We start from the raw sequence: 21,854 nt of genomic DNA, 5'->3' as shown, positions 1-21,854 counted from the left end.
GGGGTGTGCTGCACATTGAAGGGTGTGTTCTCTGAGGTGTGCTGCACATTGAAGGGCGTGTTCTCTGGGGTGTGCTGCACATTGAAGGGCGTGTTCTCTGGGGTGTGCTGCACATTGAAGGGCGTGTTCTCTGGGGTGTGCTGCACATTGAAGGGCGTGTTCTCTGGGGTGTGCTGCACATTGAAGGGCGTGTTCTCTGGGGTGTGCTGCACATTGAAGGGTGTGTTCTCTGTGGTGTACTGCACATTGAAGGGCGTGTTCTCTGGGGTGTGCTGCACATTGAAGGGCGTGTTCTCTGTGGTGTGCTGCACATTGAAGGGCGTGTTCTCTGGGGTGTGCTGCACATTGAAGGGCGTGTTCTCTGGGGTGTGCTGCACATTGAAGGGTGTGTTCTCTGGGGTGTGCTGCACATTGAAGGGCGTGTTCCCTGCGGTGTGCTGTACATTGAAGGGCGTATGCTCTGGGGTGTGCTGCACATTCAAGGGCATGTTCCCTGCGGTGTGCTGTACATTGAAGGGCGTATGCTCTGGGGTGTGCTGCACATTGAAGGGCGTGTTCTCTGGGGTGTGCTGCCCATTGAAGGGCGTGTTCTCTGGGGTGTACTGCACATTGAAGGGCGTGTTCTCTGGGGTGTGCTGCACATTGAAGGGCATGTTCTCTGGGGTGTGCTGCACATTGAAGGGCGTGTTCTCTTGGGTGTGCTGCACATTGAAGGGCGTGTTCTCTGGGGTGTGCTGCACATTGAAGGGCGTGGTCTCTGGGGTGTGCTGCACATTGAAGGGCGTGTTATACCTGAAGGGTTTCACATGTACTGTCACTTTAAGGCTGGCTCCACCCAGGAGTGATGACAAGGGTCAAGGGGCAGAGTGGCCATCTTTAGACACATGCAGAGATGTATTGATATGCAGAGCTGTCCTGTAATGCTGTACAGTGAGTCCTGAATAAACAACCGTTGTTCCAGACCAGAGTCCTGTGTCTCTCACAACACGGAGAATATAACAGTGGCGACGAGGATGGGATTTACAAGGTTACTATCCGTGTGAGAAAGGAAAGGAAGAAAAAAAACTCTGGATTGTCAGGAATACAAAACCCACAGAGCCCAGCAGGAAAATGTCATTGATCGGGACATTAAGTGAATTTGATGGCGAACAGACAACGTGGATTTCTTGGATTGAAAGATTAGAACAATATTTCTGTGCAAATGCCATCCCAGGCGACAGGCAAGTAGCAGTGTTTCTGACAGTGGTTGGTGCTAGGACATATGACACTCTTAGGGATCTCCTTTTCCCTGAAAAACCAGCAACTAAGACTTTGGCAGAGCTCCTGACACTGTTAGGGAATCACTTCCAGCCTAAACCACTAGAGATTGCAGAGAGATTCAGGTTCTATCAGCGGCAGCAGCAGCCGGGTGAAGATATTAAGGCTTATGTGCTCGCCCTTCGCAGACTAGCCTCAACCTGTTCTTTTGGGGAGTATTTACCAACTGCACTGAGGGATAAGTTTGTCATTGGACTAAATAGTGAGTCTAGCCAAAAGAGACTGTTAACAGAGAAAGACCTTACCCTTACAAAGGCAATTGAGATAGCTTCAGTGATGGAAATGGCTGTGAAAGATACAGAGGCTTTGAACCCCCAGAGCAGAAGGGGAGAGGTTAAAGAGGAAGTTTTCAGAACAGCAGTCAAGCAAACTGCAGCTAACTGGAAATATAGACCCTCACCAACCAGGACGTCAGCTTGCTACCGTTGTGGGAATACAGACCATGATCACAAAGTCTGCCGGTTTAAGGATCAGCTCTGTCATAATTGTGGAAAGGCAGGCCATCTGAAACGAGTCTGCCATAGTAAGAAGGTGCGAAATAAACAACCTCTGAACCCCAGGACAAAGGCATATATGGTGGGAAGATATACATCGTCATCGGAATCAGAGGATGAGGAAGTGCTCCACAGATTAGACATACATCATATGCATTCAGCACCCTCAGCAATGACTGTAGAGGTAACCGTGGAAGGAAAGAAACTCAAGATGGATGTAGACACAGGAGCAGCAGTTTCAGTTATCACCCAGAAACAATGGAGAAAACTTCTGATCCGAACAACTGTCCGTCCAACACCAATCAAACTGCAGACATACTCAAAGCAGATACTCCACCCACTGGGGTACGTGAAAGTACAGGTATCCTACAAGGGTCAGACAAAGAGAATACCATTGTATATCCTAGAACATGGGGGACCCCCTCTCTTTGGGAGAGACTGGATTGCTCACTTTGGCATGCCAGACATCGCCATTAACCCCTGCAACACTGTGACCATCACATCAAGAGATAACGAGGGATGGGTGGAATCCCTGAAACAGCGATTCCCACAAGTCTTTGATCACCATTTGGGAAAAATAAAGCATGACTGTGTGAGACTCAGGCTGAAACCCAATGCCCAGCCTAGGTTCTTCAAAGCTCGGACGGTACCTTTCGCACTCCGAGCAGGTGTGGAAGCTGAACTAAGCCGGCTGGAGGAACAAGGTGTCATTTCAAAGGTAGAGCACAGCGAGTGGGCATCACCAGTTGTACCAGTAAAGAAAGCGAATGGGGACTTACGCATTTGTGGCGATTTCCGCATGGCACTAAATTCTCAACTGGAGATAGACCAGTATCCCCTACCCAGAGTAGATGACATTTTTGCCTCTCTTGCAGGAGGTCAAAAGTTCACCAAGCTTGATCTCAGGCAAGCTTATTTACAGTTTGAGGTCCACCCTTCGTCCCGCAAGTTTCTAACAATCAACACTCACAAGGGACTGTATGAATACAATCGGATGGTGTTTGGGGTAGCCTCCGCCCCAGCCATTTGGCAACGCAAAATGGATGAGATTTTGGCGGACATTCCTTTCACACAGTGCCTGTTAGATGACATGCTCATCACGGGCCTGACGGACCAGGAACACAAGCATAACGTGGAGCTTGTGTTGGCGAGACTGCAAGAACAGGGTCTAAAAGTGAACTTGGCGAAATGCCAATTCATGGTACCTAAATTGGAGTTTTGTGGCCACCTTGTGGATGCAGAGGGTATACACACCACGGAAGCCAAAGTTGATGCTTTAGTAAAAGCTCCAGCCCCGACCAACGTCCAGCAGCTGCGATCATACCTGGGCTTGCTGAACTATTACCACAAATTCCTGCCGGATCTAGCACACACTTTGTTTCCATTAAACAAGCTTTTGGAGACACACTCCAGATGGAACTGGTCGGCTGCATGCCAACGTGCTTTTGAAGTTTCTAAGCGAAAGCTGTTGGCGTCACGCATGCTCGTGCACTATGACCTCCAAAGGCCTCTCACCTTGGCTTGTGATGCCTCACCCTATGGTCTAGGGGCTGTACTATCTCACGTTTTACCAGATGGGTCAGAGAAACCTGTGGCATTCGCCTCCAGGTCCTTGACAAAAGCAGAAAGCAATTACTCTCACATTGACAAAGAGGCTCTGGCGCTCATATGGGCAATTAAGAAGTTTCATCTTTACCTGTATGGTAGGGAATTCACCATACTGACTGATCATAAACCACTCCTTCAGATCTTTAGCCCTGACAAAGGCATCTCCCAGACGACTGCAGCCCGTCTTCAACGCTATGCCCTATTCTTGGGAGCATATAACTACAAAATCCAGTATCGCAGCCATGATGCCAACGCTAATGCAGACGCCATGTCCCGTCTGACAAGGACATTAACAGACTCTTCTCCACCTGTCAAGAGTTGTCGTTACACCAGCCTGTCCTTTCTGTCTTCCGGGGAAGTAGCAGCCCATACAGCCAAGGATACCTTCCTTAAGACAATACTCTCCTGGGTACGTTACGGTTGGCCTGCAACTGTCACACAGGATTATGAGCCTTACTTCCGTAGGCGTCTGGAATTAACTGTGTCTGGCAACTGTGTTTTATGGGGAGACCGAGTGATCGTTCCACAGACCCTCCGGAGACACATTCTGGAATTGCTACATACTGGTCATCCCGGGGGCACACGTATGAAACAAAAGGCCCGAGGCTATGTGTGGTGGCCGAACCTCGACTCCGATATCACGACATATGTGAATGCGTGTGCTGGATGTGCACAAACTGCGAGAGACCCTCCTCGAGGGTGCGTCCAGCCCTGGACTTGGCCCACGGTTCCCTGGTTTCGCCTACACTTGGACTTTGCAGGCCCGATCAGAGGACACACCTTTTTGATCATTATTGATGCCCATTCAAAGTGGCCTGAGGTCGTTCCTGTTACTCAGCCAACGACTAAGGCGACGATTTCCATACTGTTACATCTCGCTGCTACGTTTGGATACCCCAGAGAAATTGTCACAGACAACGGTGCACAATTCACAAGCCAGGAGTTTCAGGGTTTCCTGACTGCCCACAACATCAAACACAAGTTGACCGCACCTTACCACCCGGCTACAAATGGTCAAGCAGAAAGGTTTGTACAGACCTTCAAACGCTATTTCAAAGCTACTGTGGCTACAAGTAAACAACAGTCCCTGTCACCCCAGCAGCTGGACTCCTTCCTTTCTGCTTACAGAACCACACCACATGCAACCACTGGGAAAACTCCAGCTGAACTTCTTTTGGGTCGGCAGCCATGGACTGTTTTGGATATGCTCCGCCCTCAAACGGTCCAGGAACATGTACGGCAGTCCCAAGACAAGAGGGTCGAACACGACGAGATTCCCCGGTTTACAGCCCAGCAAAAGGTATGGGCCCGATCTTATGGCGCTTCCAACACTCGTTGGCTTCCTGCTATCGTCGCAGAGACTTTGGGACCCAAAATGTATAGGGTCTGCCTGGAAGATGGTTCCATTTGCAGAAGGCATGCGGACCAATTGCGTCCTCGTTCTCAGCTGCCCGAATCCCTGACATCGGCTGCACCTCCAGTGTCTCAAGGATCTGCTCCTACCGGATCAGGAGGCATTGAGACTGATGCTTGGGGAGACTCTGAACTTTTGAACTCAGCTCCAACAGAGCCCTCCAGCCCTGGACCAGAGGTCTGCTCACCCTCTGAGCTAGGGAATCCCCTCTTGGCCCCGCCGGTGTCCATTCCGGCCAGCCCTGCTTCCTCCAGCCCCGAGTCGCTGGGTGCCCGTCCTCAACGACGCTGTCGCCCTCCTGACCGGTTTCAAATGCAAGACCGGTTACGAGACTTTCGACGGGCCCGCCGAAAGTGATCCGCTGCCATTTTCTCCCCGGAGCTTCCCTGGAAGTTGTTCTCACATCCGGACATGGAAGAAACCATGTAAATCTCCTGAGTTGGAGGACTGTATTGGACAATTATGAGTACTGTTTTATGCCTGTTCTTGTTTTGTTGTTTTTTTTTTTTGTTTTTTGTTTTTTTTTTTTAGGTATGGATGGAAGGTGTTATACCTGAAGGGTTTCACATGTACTGTCACTTTAAGGCTGGCTCCACCCAGGAGTGATGACAAGGGTCAAGGGGCAGAGTGGCCATCTTTAGACACATGCAGAGATGTATTGATATGCAGAGCTGTCCTGTAATGCTGTACAGTGAGTCCTGAATAAACAACCGTTGTTCCAGACCAGAGTCCTGTGTCTCTCACAACACGGAGAATATAACAGGGCGTGTTCTCTGGGGTGTGCTGCACATTGAAGGGCGTGTTCTCTGGGGTGTGCTGCACATTGAAGGGCGTGTTCTCTGGGGTGTGCTGCACATTGAAGGGTGTGTTCTCTGTGGTGTGCTGCACATTGAAGGGTGTGTTCTCTGGGGTGTGCTGCACATTGTAGGGCGTGTTCTCTGTGGTGTGCTGCACATTGAAGGGCGTGTTCTCTGGGGTGTGCTGCACATTGAAGGGCGTGTTCTCTGGGGTGTGCTGCACATTGAAGGGTGTGTTCTCTGGGGTGTGCTGCACATTGAAGGGCATGTTCTCTGTGGTGTGCTGCACATTGAAGGGCGTGTTCTCTGGGGTGTGCTGCACATTGAAGGGCGTGTTCTCTTGGGTGTGCTGCACATTGAAGGGCGTGTTCTCTGGGGTGTGCTGCACATTGAAGGGCGTGGTCTCTGGGGTGTGCTGCACATTGAAGGGCGTGTTCTCTGGGGTGTGCTGCACATTGAAGGGTGTGTTCTCTGGGGTGTGCTGCACATTGAAGGGCATGTTCTCTGGGGTGTGCTGCACATTGAAGGGCGTGTTCTCTGGGGTGTACTGCACATTGAAGGGCGTGTTCTCTGGGGTGTGCTGCACATTGAAGGGTGTGTTCTTTGGGGTGTGCTGCACACTGAAGGGCGTGTTCTCTGGGGTGTGCTGCACATTGAAGGGCGTGTTCTCTTGGGTGGGCTGCACAATGAAGGGCGTGTTCTCTGGGGTGTACTGCATATTGAAGGGCGTGTTCTCTGGGGTACATTGAAGGGCGTGTTCTCTGGGGTGTGCTGCACATTGAAGGGTGTGTTCTCTAGGGTGTGCTGCACATTGAAGGGCGTGTTCTCTGGGGTGTGCTGCACATTGAAGTGTGTATGCTCTGGGGTGTGCTGCACATTGAAGGGCGTGTTCTCTTGGGTGTGCTGCACATTGAAGGGCGTGTTCTCTTGGGTGTGCTGCACATTGAAGGGCGTGTTCTCTGGGGTGTGCTGCACATTGAAGGGGGCGTGTTCTCTTGGGTGTGCTGCACATTAAAGGGCGTGTTCTCTGGGGTGTACTGCACATTGAAGGGCGTGTTCTCTGGGGTGTGCTGCACACTGAAGGGCGTGTTCTCTGGGGTGTGCTGCACATTGAAGGGCGTGTTCTCTGGGGTGTGCTGCACATTGAAGGGCGTGTTCTCTGGGGTGTGCTGCACATTGAAGGGCGTGTTCTCTTGGGTGTGCTGCACATTGAAGGGCGTGTTCTCTGGGGTGTGCTGCACATTGAAGGGCGTTTTCTCTGGGGTGTGCTGCACATTGAAGGGCGTGTTCTCTTGGGTGTGCTGCACATTGAAGGGCGTGTTCTCTGGGGTGTGCTGCACATTGAAGGACGTTTTCTCTGGGGTGTGCTGCACATTGAAGGGCGTGTTCTCTGGGGTGTGCTGCACATTGAAGGATGTGTTCTCTGGGGTGTACTGCACATTGAAGGGCGTGTTCTCTGGGGTGTACTGCACATTGAAGGGCGTGTTCTCTGGGGTGTGCTGCACATTGAAGGGTGTGTTCTTTCGGGTGTGCTGCACATTGAAGGGCCTGTTCTCTTGGGTGTGCTGCACAATGAAGGGCGTGTTCTCTGGGGTACATTGAAGGGCGTGTTCTCTGGGGTGTGCTGCACATTGAAGGGTGTGTTCTCTGGGGTGTGCTGAGCATTGAAGGGCGTGTTCTCTGTAGTGTGCTGCACATTGAAGTGTGTATGCTCTGGGATGTGCTGCACATTGAAGGGCGTGTTCTCTTGGGTGTGCTGCACATTGAAGGGCGTGTTCTCTTGGGTGTGCTGCACATTGAAGGGCGTGTTCTCTGGGGTGTGCTGCACATTGAAGGGCGTGTTCTCTTGGGTGTGCTGCACATTGAAGGGCGTGTTCTCTGGGGTGTACTGCACATTGAAGGGCGTGTTCTCTTGGGTGTGCTGCACATTGAAGGGCGTGTTCTCTTGGGTGTGCTGCACATTGAAGGGCGTGTTCTCTGGGGTGTGCTGCACATTGAAGTGTGTATGCTCTGGGGTGTGCTGCACATTGAAGGGCGTGTTCTCTGGGGTGTGCTGCACATTGAAGGGCGTGTTCTCTGGGGTGTGCTGCACACTGAAGGGCGTGTTCTCTGGGGTGTGCTGCACACTGAAGGGCGTGTTTTCTGGGGTGTGCTGCACACTGAAGGGCGTGTTCTCTGGGGTGTGCTGCACATTGAAGGGCGTGTTCCCTGCGGTGTGCTGCACATTGAAGGGCGTATTCCCTGTGGTGTGCTGCACATTGAAGGGCGTGTTCTCTTGGGTGTGCTGCACATTGAAGGGCGTGTTCTCTGGGGTGTGCTGCACATTGAAGGACGTTTTCTCTGGGGTGTGCTGCACATTGAAGGGCGTGTTCTCTGGGGTGTGCTGCACATTGAAGGATGTGTTCTCTGGGGTGTACTGCACATTGAAGGGCGTGTTCTCTGGGGTGTGCTGCACATTGAAGGGCGTGTTCTCTGGGGTGTGCTGCACATTGAAGGATGTGTTCTCTGGGGTGTACTGCACATTGAAGGGCGTGTTCTCTGGGGTGTGCTGCACATTGAAGGGTGTGTTCTCTGGGGTGTACTGCACATTGAAGGGCGTGTTCTCTGGGGTGTGCTGCACATTGAAGGATGTGTTCTCTGGGGTGTGCTGCACATTGAAGGGCGTGTTCTCTGGGGTGTGCTGCACATTGAAGGGTGTGTTCTTTGGGGTGTACTGCACATTGAAGGGCGTGTTCTTTCGGGTGTGCTGCACATTGAAGGGCGTGTTCTCTGGGGTGTACTGCACATTGAAGGGCGTGTTCTCTGGGGTGTGCTGCACATTGAAGGGCGTGTTCTCTGGGGTACATTGAAGGGCGTGTTCTCTGGGGTGTGCTGCACATTGAAGGGCGTGTTCTCTGGGGTGTGCTGCACATTGAAGGGTGTGTTCTTTGGGGTGTACTGCACATTGAAGGGCGTGTTCTTTCGGGTGTGCTGCACATTGAAGGGCGTGTTCTCTGGGGTGTTCTGCACATTGAAGGGCGTGTTCTCTGGGGTGTGCTGCACATTGAAGTGTGTATGCTCTGGGATGTGCTGCACATTGAAGGGCGTGTTCTCTTGGGTGTGCTGCACATTGAAGGGCGTGTTCTCTGGGGTGTGCTGCACATTGAAGGGTGTGTTCTCTGGGGTGTGCTGCACATTGAAGGGCGTGTTCTCTGGGGTGTGCTGCACATTGAAGTGTGTATGCTCTGGGATGTGCTGCACATTGAAGGGCGTGTTCTCTTGGGTGTGCTGCACATTGAAGGGCGTGTTCTCTGGGGTGTGCTGCACATTGAAGGGCGTGTTCTCTGGGGTGTGCTGCACATTGAAGTGTGTATGCTCTGGGGTGTGCTGCACATTGAAGGGCGTGTTCTCTGCGGTGTGCTGCACACTGAAGGGCGTGTTCTCTGGGGTGTGCTGCACATTGAAGGGCGTGTTCTCTGGGGTGTGCTGCACACTGAAGGGCGTGTTCTCTGGGGTGTGCTGCACATTGAAGGGCGTGGCGTGCTGCAGCGGGGTCCAGAAACACTGAGTGTAGTTTTGACTTGAATTGCTCTTCTTAATAAATGGCACCACAGTGAAGCGCACATTGAAGAGCACATTGAAGAGCACATTGAAGCACATTGAAGCACACATTGAAGAGCACATTGAAGCACACATTGAAGCATACGTTGAAGCACACATTGAAGCGCACATTGAAGCACACATTGAAGAGCACATTGAAGAGCACATTGAAGCACATTGAAGCACATTGAAGCACACATTGAAGCACACATTGAAGCACACATTGAAGCACACATTGAAGAGCACATTGAAGAGCACATTGAAGCACATTGAAGCACATTGAAGCACACATTGAAGCACATTGAAGCACACATTGAAGCACATTGAAGCACACATTGAAGCACACATTGAAGCACACATTGAAGCACACATTGAAGAGCACATTGAAGAGCACATTGAAGCACATTGAAGCACATTGAAGCACACATTGAAGCACATTGAAGCACACATTGAAGCACATTGAAGCACACATTGAAGCACACACTGAAGCACACATTGAAGCACACATTGAAGAGCACATTGAAGAGCACATTGAAGCACATTGAAGCACACATTGAAGCACATTGAAGCACACATTGAAGCACACATTGAAGCACACATTGAAGAGCACATTGAAGCACACATTGAAGAGCACATTGAAGAGCACATTGAAGCACATTGAAGCACACATTGAAGCACATTGAAGCACACATTGAAGCACATTGAAGCACACATTGAAGCACATTGAAGCACACATTGAAGAGCACATTGAAGCACACATTGAAGCACATTGAAGCACACATTGAAGCACATTGAAGCACACATTGAAGCACATTGAAGCACACATTGAAGAGCACATTGAAGAGCACATTGAAGCACACATTGAAGAGCACATTGAAGCACACATTGAAGCACATTGAAGCACATTGAAGCACACATTGAAGCACACATTGAAGCACACATTGAAGCACATTGAAGCACACATTGAAGCACACATTGAAGAGCACATTGAAGCACATTGAAGCACACATTGAAGCACACATTGAAGCACATTGAAGCACACATTGAAGCACACATTGAAGCACACATTGAAGCACACACTGAAGCGCACATTGAAGAGCACATTGAAGAGCACATTGAAGCACATTGAAGCACACACTGAAGAGCACATTGAAGCACACAGTGAAGCACACATTGAAGCACACATTGAAGCGCACATTGAAGAGCACATTGAAGCACACATTGAAGCACACATTGAAGCGCACATTGAAGAGCACATTGAAGCACACATTGAAGCACATTGAAGCACACATTGAAGCACACATTGAAGCACATTGAAGCACACATTGAAGCACACATTGAAGCACATTGAAGCACACATTGAAGCACACATTGAAGCACATTAAAGCACACATTGAAGCACATTGAAGCACACACTGAAGCGCACATTGAAGAGCACATTGAAGCACATTGAAGCGCACATTGAAGCACATTGAAGCGCACATTGAAGCACACATTGAAGCACATTGAAGCACACATTGAAGCGCACATTGAAGCATACGTTGAAGCACACATTGAAGAGCACATTGAAGCACACATTGAAGAGTACATTGAAGCACACATTGAAGCGCACGTTGAAGCACACATTGAAGCACACATTGAAGCACACATTGAAGCACACATTGAAGCGCACATTGAAGTGCACATTGAAGCATACGTTGAAGCACACATTGAAGCGCACATTGAAGCACACATTGAAGCACATTGAAGCACACATTGAAGCACATTGAAGCACACATTGAAGCACACATTGAAGCGCACATTGAAGCACACATTGAAGCGCACATTGAAGCATACGTTGAAGCACACATTGAAGAGTACATTGAAGCACACATTGAAGCGCACGTTGAAGCACACATTGAAGCACACATTGAAGCACACATTGAAGCACACATTGAAGCACACATTGAAGCACACATTGAAGCGCACATTGAAGTGCACATTGAAGCACACATTGAAGCATACGTTGAAGCACACATTGAAGAGCACATTGAAGTGCACATTGAAGCATACGTTGAAGCACACATTGAAGCACATTGAAGAGCACATTGAAGCACACATTGAAGCACATTGAAGAGCACATTGAAGCACACATTGAAGAGTACATTGAAGCACACATTGAAGCGCACGTTGAAGCACACATTGAAGCACACATTGAAGCACACATTGAAGCACACATTGAAGCACACATTGAAGCGCACATTGAAGCGCACATTGAAGCGCACATTGAAGCACACATTGAAGCACACATTGAAGCGCACATTGAAGCGCACATTGAAGCACACATTGAAGCACACATTGAAGCACACATTGAAGCGCACATTGAAGTGCACATTGAAGCACACATTGAAGCGCACATTGAAGTGCACATTGAAGCATACGTTGAAGCACACATTGAAGAGCACATTGAAGCACACATTGAAGAGTACATTGAAGCACACATTGAAGCGCACGTTGAAGCACACATTGAAGCACACATTGAAGCACACATTGAAGCACACATTGAAGCACACATTGAAGCACACATTGAAGCACACATTGAAGCGCACGTTGAAGCACACATTGAAGCACACATTGAAGCACACATTGAAGCACACATTGAAGCGCACATTGAAGCGCACATTGAAGCACACATTGAAGAGTACATTGAAGCACACATTGAAGCGCACGTTGAAGCACACATTGAAGCACACATTGAAGCGCACGTTGAAGCACACATTGAAGCACACATTGAAGCACACATTGAAGCACACATTGAAGCACACATTGAAGAGCACATTGAAGCACACATTGAAGAGTACATTGAAGCACACATTGAAGCGCACGTTGAAGCACACATTGAAGCACACATTGAAGCGCACGTTGAAGCACACATTGAAGCACACATTGAAGCACACATTGAAGCACACATTGAAGCACACATTGAAGCACACATTGAAGCGCACATTGAAGCGCACATTGAAGCACACATTGAAGCGCACATTGAAGCATACGTTGAAGCGCACATGTGCTGTGTATTGCGGTAAGGTGCGGGAAATGTGCATCACCACAATGCAAAGACACACAAGCAGCCCAACACTATGGAGGATGCTATGAGGATGGAGGGGGGGGTGCTATGAGGATGGAGGGGGGGGGGGTGCTATGAGGATGGAGGGGGGGGGTGCTATGAGGATGGAGGGGGGGGTGCTATGAGGATGGAGGGGGGGTGCTATGAGGATGGAGGGGGGGGGGTGCTATGAGGATGGAGGGGGGGGGTGCTATGAGGATGGAGGGGGGGGTGCTATGAGGATGGAGGGGGGGGGGGTGCTATGAGGATGGAGGGGGGGGGTGCTATGAGGATGGAGGGGGGGGACAAAATATTTATCCTTTAAAAGTGAGCTCTAAGCAGAGAGAAATGTTCTCCAACTGATACGTCTTCAGTAAAACATTGCAGCATTTTCTTACTTTTTGTGGCAGGAATTTATCTCAGGAGATTATTAAATACAAAATGACCTGACCGTGTCTTGGTATCGGCTTCTTATAACTCTTTGTATAGCGGATATTAGCAAAGAAAATCAAGTGTGCCGCATACAGAGCAGAGGGATAACTAATCAGTGTTCTGCTGCTCCTTCCCAGGCCAATCACAGGATGGGGGCGGGGAGGTGACCAAGCTGTACTGCTTTATCTACAGTAGAGGAAAGTCCGGTCTGTGTTTTCTCAGTGCCCCCCTATATTACAAATCAGATTTATTTCTCCTGTATATATTTTGCGGTTTGCTCAGTGAGTCAGCCTGTTAGCACAGATATATACAGGGGTTGTATCTGACTTGTGTACAGGCTCTGTGCTGCCAGCTATACCCTGACACAGAACAAGCAGGCCACAGGGGAGTTCAGACTTTGCTGTCTTCATGCTTGTTCCAGGTCAGTGACCCAATAGGCAGTGACAGTCCTGGAACCGGCACCAGTGAAAAGCCATGGCAGCCCCCATATTTGTGTCCCGACAATCAAATCCAATGTAGTAAAAATGTTTAAAATACTAAAAATGCAGCGACAGCAATAAATGCATGGAAGGTTCTCTCACCATCCGGTGCAGCTTCTCCTCCAGCTCCTGGTTTATTCTCTGCAGGGACATGTAATTGGTTTGTATTCTGAAATAAAAAAAAAGAAATAAAATCGATGAGAAATAATAACTTCCATTTTATATGAGAAGTGATGGTGTCAGCCATTGGAAAGGTTTATGACGCGCCCGCTGTTATCTGTCTTACCCAGAAACCCCGTGCCCCGTGCTCCTCTCTGATCCGGTTCCACATTGTCATTCATTTCCCTGACGTTGTGGCTGAGCCCCGCCCTCGGCACTAAGCTTTTCCCACCCAATCCTCGGTGCTGAGCCGATATATAAATGCCCCGCGGAATCTCTGTTGACAAACCTGCTTTAGATGATGAATATTCATTGCGGCGCGGTGAAATCTTTCTGGCGGGGTTATGGCGGCGATACTTCTTGCTGGTTCCTTAATGAGTTCCTCTGTCCACCAATTATTCTAAATGCCGCAGAAACAATGAATCACAGACGGGCCTGTCAGCTCTGAAAAATTCCGCCAGACGGGGATCATTAAGGTCCCGGCAGCCTGGGACAGATAATAAACGCAGACTCTGCGACAGATGATGAGGGCGCGGGGCGCTCGTAAACATCTCACATTGATTTGCACTTTTATCGGCGGCTTAATGCCGCATGGGGATAAAATAAAGCAAATTTTTGTCTCAGCTCTGTCCAATACACAGGGGGACATCCCATAATATACTGGGGACCACAATGTATCCACACTGTCCTATACACAGGAGGACATCCCATAATATACTATACCGGGGACTACAATGTATACACACTGTCCTATACACAGGACATTCCATAATATACTATACCGGGGACCACAATGTATACACACTGTCCTATACACAGGGGGACATCCCATAATATACTATACCGGGGACCACAATGTATACACACTGTCCTATACACAGGGGGACATCCCATAATATACTATACCGGGGACCACAATGTATACACACTGTCCTATACACAGGAGGACATCCCATAATATACTATACCGGGGACTACAATGTATACACACTGTCCTATACACAGGACATTCCATAATATACTATACCGGGGACCACAATGTATACACACTGTCCTATACACAGGAGGACATCCCATAATATACTATACCGGGGACTACAATGTATACACACTGTCCTATACACAGGACATTCCATAATATACTATACCGGGGACCACAATGTATACACACTGTCCTATACACAGGGGGACATCCCATAATATACTATACCGGGGACCACAATGTATACACACTGTCCTATACACAGGGGGACATCCCATAATATACTATACCGGGGACCACAATGTATCCACACTGTCCTATACACAGGAGGACATCCCATAATATACTATACCGGGGACTACAATGTATCCACACTGTCCTATACACAGGACATCCCATAATATACTATACCGGGGACCACAATGTATCCACACTGTCCTATACACAGGAGGACATCCCATAATATACTATGCCGGGGACTACAATGTATACACACTGTCCTATACACAGGGGGACATCCCATAATATAAAAGGCTGGGAGAAAGGGAAAGGGAAGACAGGTGCTGGTGGTAGGGGACTCAATTATTAGAAGGGCAGACAGTGTAATCTGCCACAAAGACCGTGTGTGCCGAACAGTCTGTTGTTTCCCGGGCGCTCGGGTTCGGCACATCGCGGATCAGGTGGACAGATTATTGGGTGGGGCTGGGGAAGACCCAGCTGTCATGGTACACGTGGGTACCAATGACATAGGTAGAGGAAGATGGAGAGTCCTAAACGATTTCAGGGACTTAGGCGCTAAGTTGAGGACTAGGACCTCCAAGGTAGTATTTTCCGAAATACTACCTGTACCTCGAGCCACACCAGAGAGGCAGCGGGAGATTAGGGAAGTTAACGAGTGGCTGAGGAGCTGGTGTAGTAAGGAGGGTTTCGGGTTCCTGGAGAACTGGGCCAACTTCTCAGTCGGTCACCGGCTCTTTGGTAGGGACGGATTGCACCTAAATGGGGTGGGTGCAGCCGTACTGGGTGAGAGAATGGCCAAAAAGTTAGAGGGGCTTTTAAACTAGGGAATGGGGGGGAGGGTAGAGGGGCTTTTAAACTAGGGAATGGGGGGAAGGGTACAGATGTAGAATTAGCCAGTGGAAAGCAAGTTTCAGAGGGCAGAAATGGGGACATTAGCGGTAGGGTGTTCGGAGCTCCTAAACCCAGGATGGGTACGGGGAAAAATCAAGAGAGCAGCCTAAAAACATCAAATGAGGATATATGTAACCGGTCAAAATTAAGAGGTTTGTATACCAATGCCAGAAGCCTGGCCAACAAGATGGGAGAGCTGGAGCTGCTGATGTTTGAGGAGGACTTAGATTTTGTGGGGATAACTGAGACTTGGTTTGACAGCTCTCATGATTGGATGGCGACCATTCAGGGGTATTCCCTTTATCGCAGAGATAGAGAAGGTAAAAAAGGGGGAGGGGTATGTCTGTATATTAAGAACAGTATACAGGTAAATATGAGGGATGATATTAATAATGGAGCTAAGGACGAGGCAGAATCCCTATGGGTAGAGCTTCAAAGGGAAGGCACAGTGGGGAAGGTAATATTGGGCGTATGCTATAGGCCCCCCAACCAGAGGGAGGAGGGGGAGGCGGACCTCCTTTTACAGATAGGATTGGCAGCAAGGATGGGAAATGTCATTATAATGGGGGACTTTAATTATCCTGATATAGACTGGGCAGAAGGAACCGCGCACTCAGCCAAGGCTCGGCAGTTCCTAAATGTTTTGCAGGACAATTTCATGGGTCAGATGGTGAATGCACCAACAAGAAACAATGCGGTACTTGACCTACTGATTACCAACAATACAGACCTGCTCACGGATATAGAAATACGGGACAACTTAGGGAACAGTGACCATAGGTCAATAAGTTTCAGTATTAATTACAGTAATAGGAAACACAAGGGTAATATAAGGACACTGAATTTCAAAAGAGCCAATTTCCCTAAACTGCGCTCGCTGCTAGAAAATATCAAATGGGATAGAACCCTGGGAACAAAGAACACGGAGGAAAAATGGGAGTGCTTCAAGAGCATACTTAACAAGGGGATTGGCCAGTGCATTCCACAGGGAAATAAATTTAAAAGAGCAAAACTAAACCCTGGGTGGCTAAACTCCAACATAAAAATGCATATTAGTGCTAAAGAAAAGGCCTTCAAAAAATACAAGACTGAGGGGTCATTGGCAGCATTTAAGCACTACAAAGAGTGTAATAAGAAATGTAAAGACGAAATCAGGGCGGCTAAAATAGAACACGAGAGACATATAGCGGAGGAGAGTAAAAAGAACCCCAAGAAGTTCTTTAAGTATATAAACAGTAGGAAAGCGAGGCCAGAACACATTGGCCCCATAAAAGATGATAAAGGAAATATGGCCACTGAGGACAGAGAAAAGGCGGAAGTGTTAAATAATTTCTTCTCTTCAGTCTTCACAAAGGAATCGGGGGGCTACACGAACCCAGCTTGTAAGGCCGAACTAAATAATACACCTCAGGAAGTGCCGCCATGGCTAACAGAGGATAGACTTAGAGCTAAACTAGAGAAACTTAACATAAATAAATCCCCGGGACCGGATGGCTTGCACCCGAGGGTTCTTAATGAGCTCAGCCAGGTGATTGCCAGACCATTATTCTTGATCTTTAAGGATAGTTTACAGACGGGTATGGTGCCAGCTGATTGGAAAAAAGCCAACGTGGTACCAATATTTAAGAAGGGGCCGAGATATATCCCGGGTAACTATAGGCCGGTCAGCCTAACATCTGTAGTCTGCAAAATTTTGGAGGGGTTGTTAAGGGGCCACATACAAGACTTTAGTAATGAAAACGGTATTATAAGTAGTAATCAGCATGGTTTCATGAAAAATCGTTCGTGCCAAACCAATCTATTAACCTTCTACGATGAAGTGAGCAGCCACCTAGATAAAGGTAAGCCTGTGGATGTGGTGTATCTGGATAAAGGAAGGCCTGTGGATGGGGTGTATCTGGATAAAGGAAGGCCTGTGGATGTGGTGTATCTGGATAAAGGAAGGTCTGTGGATGTGGTGTATCTGGATAAAGGAAGGTCTGTGGATGTGGTGTATCTGGATAAGGGTAAGCCTGTGGATGTGGTGTATCTGGACTTTGCAAAGGCCTTTGACACTGTTCCCCACAAACGCTTACTGTACAAACTAAGGAAGGTAGGTATGGACCATAAGGCGAGTACCTGGATAGAGAACTGGCTCCAGGGGAGAGTACAGAGGGTGGTGATTAATGGGGAGTACTCGGATTGGGCGGGAGTGGAAAGTGGGGTCCCCCAGGGTTCTGTCCTGGGACCAATCCTGTTTAATTTATTCATAAATGATCTAGAGGAGGGGATATCTAGTACAATCTCAGTATTTGCAGATGATACTAAATTAGGCATGCCAATATCTTCTATGCAGGATGTGGAAACCTTGCAAGCGAACCTGAACAAAATAATGGGGGGGGGGGTGGGCAACTACATGGCAGATGAGATTTAATGTTGAAAAATGTAAAGTAATGCACTTGGGGGCCAGAAACCAGAAAGCAAGCTACTCACTAGGGGGGGAACCTCTGGGGGAGTCTAGGATGGAAAGGGACCTGGGGGTACTGGTAGACAACAGACTTGGCAGTGGCATGCAATGCCAAGCCGCCGCAAGCAAAGCCAACAGAATACTGGGTTGTATAAAAAAGGGGATTCACTCCAGAAATAAAGAGATTATTCTTCCACTATACAAGACTCTGGTCCGGCCACATCTGGAGTATGCTGTCCAGTTCTGGGCACCGGTCCTCAGGAAGGATGTGCTGGAACTGGAAAGAGTCCAGAGAAGGGCAACAAAAATAATTAGGGGAATGGAGGACATCGGCTATGAGGAAAGACTACAAGCACTGAACCTATTCTCTCTGGAGAAAAGACGATTGAGGGGGGATATGATATCAATGTACAAATACTGTACTGGCGACCCTAGCATAAGGAACAAACTATTCAGAGTAAGGGAATACAATAAGACACGTGGCCACTCACTAAAACTAGAGGAAAAACGGTTTAACCTTAAAGTACGTAAGGGGTTCTTCACTGTAAGAGCGGTAAGGATGTGGAATTCTCTTCCACAAGCAGTCGTATCAGCAGGGAGCATCGATAGTTTCAAAAAAACTATTAGATGGACACCTTAAAGACCACAACATACAGGGGTATACAATGTACAACATACAGGGGTATACAATGTACAACATACAGGGGTATACAATGTACAACATACAGGGATATACAATGTACAACATACAGGGAGTATACAATGTACAATATACAGGGGGTATACAATGTACAATATACAGGGGTATACAATGTACAACATACAGGGAGTATACAATGTACAATATACAGGGGTATACAATGTACAACATACAGGGGTATACAATGTACAACATACAGGGGTATACAATGTACGGTTAAAAGCAAACACACACATCATAGGTTGAACTGGAAGGACTGATGTCTTTTTTCAACCTCACTAGCTATGTAACTATGTATACTATACCGGGGACTACAATGTATCCACACTGTCCTATACACAGGACATCCCATAATATACTATACCGGGGACCACAATGTATCCAACCTGTCCAATACACAGGACATCCCATGATATACTATACCGGGGACTACAATGTATCCACACTGTCCTATACACAGGAGGACATCCCATAATATACTATGCCGGGGACTACTTGGACAGAGGGGTGGCTGTGGACGTGGTATACTTGGAAAGAGGGGTGGCTGTGGACGTGGTATACTTGGACAGAGGGGTGGCTGCGGACGTGGTATACTTGGATAGAGGGGTGGCTGTGGACGTGGTATACTTGGATAGAGGGGTGGCTGTGGACGTGGTATACTTGGACAGAGGGGTGGCTGCGGACGTGGTATACTTGGATAGAGGGGTGGCTGTGGGCGTGGTATATTTGGACAGAGGGGTGGCTGTGGATGTGGTATACTTGGACAGAGGGGTGGCTGCGGATGTGGTATACTTGGACAGAGGGGTGGCTGTGGACGTGGTATACTTGGACAGAGGGATGGCTGTGGATGTGGTATTCTTGGACAGAGGGGTGGCTGTGGACGTGGTACACTTGGACAGAGGGGTGGCTGTGGACGTGGTATACTTGGACAGAGGGGTGGCTGCGGACGTGGTATACTTGGATAGTGGGGTGGCTGTGGACGTGGTATACTTGGATAGAGGGGTGGCTGTGGACGTGGTATACTTGGACAGAGGGGTGGCTGCGGACGTGGTATACTTGGATAGAGGGGTGGCTGTGGGCGTGGTATATTTGGACAGAGGGGTGGCTGTGGATGTGGTATACTTGGACAGAGGGGTGGCTGCGGATGTGGTATACTTGGACAGAGGGGTGGCTGTGGACGTGGTATACTTGGACAGAGGGATGGCTGTGGATGTGGTATTCTTGGACAGAGGGGTGGCTGTGGACATGGTATACTTGGACAGAGGGGTGGCTGTGGACATGGTATACTTGGACAGAGGGGTGGCTGTGGACGTGGTATACTTGGACAGAGAGGTGGCTGCGGACGTGGTATACTTGGACAGAGGGGTGGCTGTGGACGTGGTATACTTGGACAGAGGGGTGGCTGTGGATGTGGTATACTTGGACAGAGGGGTGGCTGTGGACGTGGAATACTTGGACAGAGGGGTGGCTGTGGACTTGGTATACTTGGACAGAGGGGTGGCTGTGGACGTGGTGTACTTGGACAGAGGGACGGCTGTAGACGTGGTATACTTAGACAGAGGGACGGCTGTGGACGTGGTATACTTGGACAGAGGGGTGGCTGTGGACGTGGTATACTTGGACAGAGGGACGGCTGTGGACGTGGTATACTTGGACAAAGGGACGGCTGTGGACGTGGAATACTTGGACAGAGGGTTGCCTGTGGACATGGTATACTTGGACAGAGGGGTGGCTGTGGGATGTGGTATACTTGGACAGAGGGGTGGCTGTGGACGTGGTATACTTGGACTGAGGGCTGGCTGTGGACGTGGTATACTTGGACTGAGGGCTGGCTGTGGGCGTGGTATACTTGGACAGAGGGGGGGCTGTGGATGTGGTATACTTGGACAGAGGGGTGGCTGTGGACGTGGTATACTTGGACAGAAGGGTGGCTGTGGACATGGTATACATGGAAAGAAGGGTGGCTGTGAATGTGGTACACTTGGACAGAGGGGTGGCTGTGGACGTGGTATACTTGGACTAAGGGGTGGCTGTGAATGTGGTACACTTGGACAGAAGGGTGGCTGTGAATATGGTATACTGGGACAGAGGGGTGGCTGTGGACGTGGTATACTTGGACAGAGGGGGGGCTGTGGACGTGGTATACTTGGACAGAGGGGGGGCTGTGGACGTGGTATACTTTGACAGAGGGGTGGCTGTGGACGTGGTATACTTGGACAGAGGGGTGGCTGTGGATTTGGTATACTGGGACAGAGGGGTGGCTGTGGACGTGGTATACTGGGACAGAGGGGTGGCTGTGGACGTGGTATACTTGGACAGAGGGGTGGCTGCGGACGTGGTATACTTGGACAGAGGGGTGGCTGTAGAAGTGGTATACTTGGACAGAGGGGTGGCTGTGGACGGGGTGTACTTGGACAGAGGGGTGGCTGTGGACGTGGTGTACTTGGACAGAGGGACGGCTGTAGACGTGGTATACTTAGACAGAGGGACGGCTGTGGACGTGGTATACTTGGACAGAGGGGTGGCTGTGGACGTGGTATACTTGGACAGAGGGACAGCTGTGGACGTGGTATACTTGGACAAAGGGACGGCTGTGGACGTGGAATACTTGGACAGAGGGTTGCCTGTGGACATGGTATACTTGGACAGAGGGGTGGCTGTGGGATGTGGTATACTTGGACAGAGGGGTGGCTGTGGACGTGGTATACTTGGACTGAGGGCTGGCTGTGGACGTGGTATACTTGGACAGAGGGGGGGCTGTGGATGTGGTATACTTGGACAGAGGGGTGGCTGTGGACGTGGTATACTTGGACAGAAGGGTGGCTGTGGACATGGTATACATGGAAAGAAGGGTGGCTGTGAATGTGGTACACTTGGACAGAGGGGTGGCTGTGGACGTGGTATACTTGGACTGAGGGGTGGCTGTGAATGTGGTACACTTGGACAGAAGGGTGGCTGTGAATATGGTATACTGGGACAGAGGGGTGGCTGTGGACGTGGTATACTTGGACAGAGGGGGGGCTGTGGACGTGGTATACTTGGACAGAGGGGGGGCTGTGGACGTGGTATACTTTGACAGAGGGGTGGCTGTGGACGTGGTATACTTGGACAGAGGGGTGGCTGTGGATTTGGTATACTGGGACAGAGGGGTGGCTGTGGACGTGGTATACTGGGACAGAGGGGTGGCTGTGGACGTGGTATACTTGGACAGAGGGGTGGCTGCGGACGTGG

General features: G+C 49.4%; 1 protein-coding gene across 5 annotated transcripts in view; it reads right to left on the bottom strand.

Annotated features, from left to right (window-relative positions):
* Positions 1-21,854, bottom strand: part of BEGAIN (brain enriched guanylate kinase associated) — a 254,749-nt gene that overhangs the window by 71,483 nt on the left and 161,412 nt on the right. For all 5 annotated transcript variants that reach the window (XM_082242704.1, XM_082242707.1, XM_082242705.1 and 2 more), the window contains one exon: positions 13,308-13,374. In XM_082242704.1, coding sequence (XP_082098830.1) covers positions 13,308-13,374 — 67 coding nt within the window. The remainder of the gene's footprint in view (positions 1-13,307; positions 13,375-21,854) is intronic.

The sequence above is a fragment of the Pelophylax lessonae genome, assembly GCF_965119305.1.
Source record: "Pelophylax lessonae genome assembly, chromosome: 13".
Lineage (NCBI taxonomy): Eukaryota > Metazoa > Chordata > Amphibia > Anura > Ranidae > Pelophylax > Pelophylax lessonae.
This window is presented reverse-complemented; position numbering and strand designations above follow the sequence as displayed.